The sequence below is a fragment of the Pistacia vera genome, unplaced genomic scaffold (assembly GCF_008641045.1).
Source record: "Pistacia vera cultivar Batoury unplaced genomic scaffold, PisVer_v2 Contig88, whole genome shotgun sequence".
Classification (NCBI taxonomy): Eukaryota; Viridiplantae; Streptophyta; class Magnoliopsida; order Sapindales; family Anacardiaceae; genus Pistacia; species Pistacia vera.
This window is the reverse complement of record NW_022196756.1, coordinates 336,527-340,133: the sequence shown is the minus strand read 5'-3', so window position 1 is coordinate 340,133 and position 3,607 is coordinate 336,527. Positions and strand designations below refer to the sequence as shown.

At 35.7% G+C, this 3,607-nt stretch overlaps 1 protein-coding gene across 1 annotated transcript; it reads right to left on the bottom strand.

Annotated features, from left to right (window-relative positions):
• Nucleotides 1-573: 573 nt before the first annotated feature.
• On the bottom strand, nucleotides 574-3,081 carry LOC116119285 (cytokinin dehydrogenase 3). Its single transcript, XM_031405215.1, has 5 exons — nucleotides 2,413-3,081; nucleotides 1,865-1,992; nucleotides 1,421-1,696; nucleotides 1,048-1,316; nucleotides 574-955 (listed from the first exon to the last, which is right to left on the bottom strand). The coding sequence occupies exons 1-5, from the start codon at nucleotides 3,038-3,040 to the stop codon at nucleotides 661-663; spliced, it is 1,596 nt and encodes a 531-aa protein (XP_031261075.1). The 5' UTR covers nucleotides 3,041-3,081; the 3' UTR covers nucleotides 574-660.
• Between the last annotated feature and the right edge of the window lie 526 nt (nucleotides 3,082-3,607).

Below are 3,607 nucleotides of genomic sequence, written 5' to 3'. Positions count from 1 at the left end.
GAAGTTAAACAAGTAACTATTATGTTGCAATGGGAGTCTAATTATGGGTTGTTTGGATAAAGGAGAGTGTAAAATGATGGCGGCAACATGATTAAATTAAAAGTGTAGCAACGCCCGTGCGGGGGCATAATGCGCCAATCAAAAATTCGGAAACTTTAACCGTGCACCACATGTTCGATGAAATGTCGTGATGATAATTCTATACTTCTACCGCCCTTACCTTTTTTTGTCTCTAAAAAGAGAATAAAGTAATCATAACCTATAATAGCTGCATTTTTTTCATTACTTTTTTAATCTTCTCTCTTCTCTTAAAGTGGAAAGATGACAAAATTAAGCTGTTTAAGAATGGATGCGCCACGCCCACATTTTCATTGTTGATGGAATGAGTTAAAGATTGCGGTAAGTATCGTATTCTCATCTGCCCCTGTAAACTTTGAATATCAAAATTTATTTTCACTCTTCTTATTTGACTGCGAGGAATTTAAATACCAATTTTACTGTAACTCTTTTTAAGTTAATCAAGAACATTAAATTAAGATTTTAAATATTATTGAAAATTCTCTAAATCCCAACTTTAATTATAAAAAAATATATATATATGTACAGTACTAATTATTCTCTATAATCCTAATAAGGGCCTAGCTAATCTAATCTATGCCTTTAAATATTATTGAAAATTCTCTGTCCTGGTGCTAGGATCATTTTCGGATCAAACTGAGCTTTCCTCTCTGCAAAAGTTTTCCACTTTGACCCAAAATGGTTTATCCAGCCTTCCTTAGTTGCGTGATGAGGAAGATACTGTTTAATTTTAATGCCCGCATTATCACAACACTTTAATATCTCTTTGTTTTGTTCTTCAAAATCTCCCCAGTTACCAAACCCACTTGAATGCAAAAATCCTACGGCGTAGAAAACATCTTCCTCTGGTATAACTGCTGACATCCTATCATCCCATCTGCAATTTATTAAATGATAATCGTTAAATATTAATAGAATAATCGAACTTCGTTTTAAAATTTATGTTTTATTTAGGGGATCAACACACACTTGTTTCGGTTCATAGGGTAAACAAGGACAGGCCCTGTGGTAATATTTCGTTTAAGCACAATTTCCTTGAAAACACCATTGTTGAAATCAACGATACGAGATTTTGGCACAAAGAGATTGAGCCATGGATGAGGAACATCCCACAATCCTTGTGACTGAAGTTTTAGCTCCCCACTTCGAACTCTGTTCAAAAATTCCACGTAGGAGACATTTTTTTCAAACATAAGTCCAGGAAGAAAACTTAAACCTTTGATCAGTTGTTGCAATTCCTGTAAACAAATACCCAAACTATTAGATTACTGTATGTTTAGCTTAATTTTTAAATGGAACCAACTTTAAGCACATAATAATTATGAAGTTGATGATGGTGTACCTTGTCCACCGTATTTTTTGTGTGGTCATCATAATATTTGGCCACTTCAAGACAGTAAATGATGCCATGTTTTGTTACTTGGGAGATTATTCTTGAGTGATCAGAGGATGGGAAAAAGGAGGATCTCCAGTTATTTGGTGAACCTTGGTCCATTAGAAGTGAACCTTCCAAGTAATTCAGTGCTCGGTTTTGTCTCCTTCCGTTGAATGAGATCAAATATTCTTGGTCTTTGGTAAAAGTTGAGAAATTACTGTAAAGCATTCTAACCCACTTAACCTACCAACAAAAATTCAAAACAAAAGTGATCAGCATAGAAAATGTAAATGTTATGTTATGTGTGTGAATCGGAGTCATTCTTATGTTTATGTTAACTTGAAACGCTTGGAGTAGTTTAATCATTTTTAATTATATAGGATTAAAATTATGTGCTTCATTAATATTTACCCTTTTCGGCGCTGGTTCTAGGGCGATTCTTGCTCTGGTTATAATGCCAAACTGGCCAAAACCTCCGAGAACCGCATAAAATAGATCAGAGCTCTTGTACGCAGAGCAAGTCACTAACTCTCCCTTTCCTGAATCAGAAAACAAACACCTCATAAGTAAACCCTAAGTAACTGCATGCATGCAAACTATTTATCACTATATATTAAGGTTTAAATTTAACTATTTAAAGTAATAGAAAAAACAACTAAACTGAACAAACCAATGCAGTTAATTAACTTAACTGAGAGCGACATTAATTATGAATTTTTGGGAAACAGCTCAGATTACTTTCAAAGGCACATTTGGTATAAAAATTCCAAAAAACATCTCGCTAGGATCACCGGGTGATCTTTTACTCTAACTCTTCCTAAACGTGGGACCCCAGTGAATATATTTCTGATATAAATTAATAAGTTGATAGTGAGTACATTTATATATACAACAAAGATCAAGCTTGTATGTTTGTTGCGGAAGGCAATTCCACATAGAAAAATGTGAAATAATCATACCTGTAACAACATCCATTTCGTAAACATTGGCGATCTGCGGACCATAGCGGAAGGTTTGGCCACTGATTCCAGCATTTGAGAGTGTCCCACCAACGGTTAGGTAGAGATAATCGGTAAAGGAAAGCGGTGCAAGTCCATATTCCAGGGTGGCTTTTAACACATCAATCCAAAGTTGTTCACCACCAACATCTGCATAAAAACCCGAAAAATTGTTCCCAGAAACTGTAACTCCACTCCCATTCCGATGATTTTTCAAAGATGACATATCCACAACCACCCCGTCATGAGCCATAGCCTGCCCACGGGTAGAATGCCCGTGGCCTCTAGCCGCTATACTAAAAGGAATGGAATCATTGTAGGCAACTTTTATTAAAGACACAATATCTTGTGTTGTGGATGGACAAAGAACGGCTTTGGGGTGTTCTTTAACTATGTGACCAAAATCACTGGAGACTGATTTTAAAGAATCTGGATCTACAAGAAGCTTCCCAGCGACATCAAGGGCAAGGAGCTTATTGTTATGTGATAGAGAAGCACTCCATGGCTTTGAATTGCCTATGGTTGAAATTAAAAGGCTTATAATGAATATCACCACAATATATGTTGGGATTGGAAAATTCTCAGCCATTTTGTGAGTAAAAGATATGGAAAACTGAACAAGAATTAGAGAAGACAAAGATGATGAAGAAGAAGAAGAAGAAGAAGAAGAAGATGGCGTTGATGAAAGAGGAAGTTGCTATGGTGGTGGTGAAAGGAAATAATGTCTGTATATATAGAGGGAAAGAAAAAGCACGCAAGCCCATGAATAAAAAGAAAATTTAATTTTTGCTTAGCGTGTGTAACTATTAATGTTTGGGAAAAAAAAAAGAGTAAACGACGTCGTGGTTTTTGTACTTTTTCAAAGATTTGAAAGCAAAGACCATGGTTAATCTCATGACTTACACGTGCAAAAGAAATTACATATTACATGTTTAGTGTGTTTTTTATTTGCATCATCATGAAGAATCATGGCCATCCATCCACATATGCTCTTCATACCAAACCCAATGAATAAGGAGCGTTGGATGGTGATCTGGAGGTCAATATTAGTCAAGTTGGGTCAATTGGAATCCTGCCCAATTTCTCTTTTCCACGTGTAATATGATAATATCGGATTCGTTTCCTATAAGAAGATGCATTGGTGGTGGTCAAAATT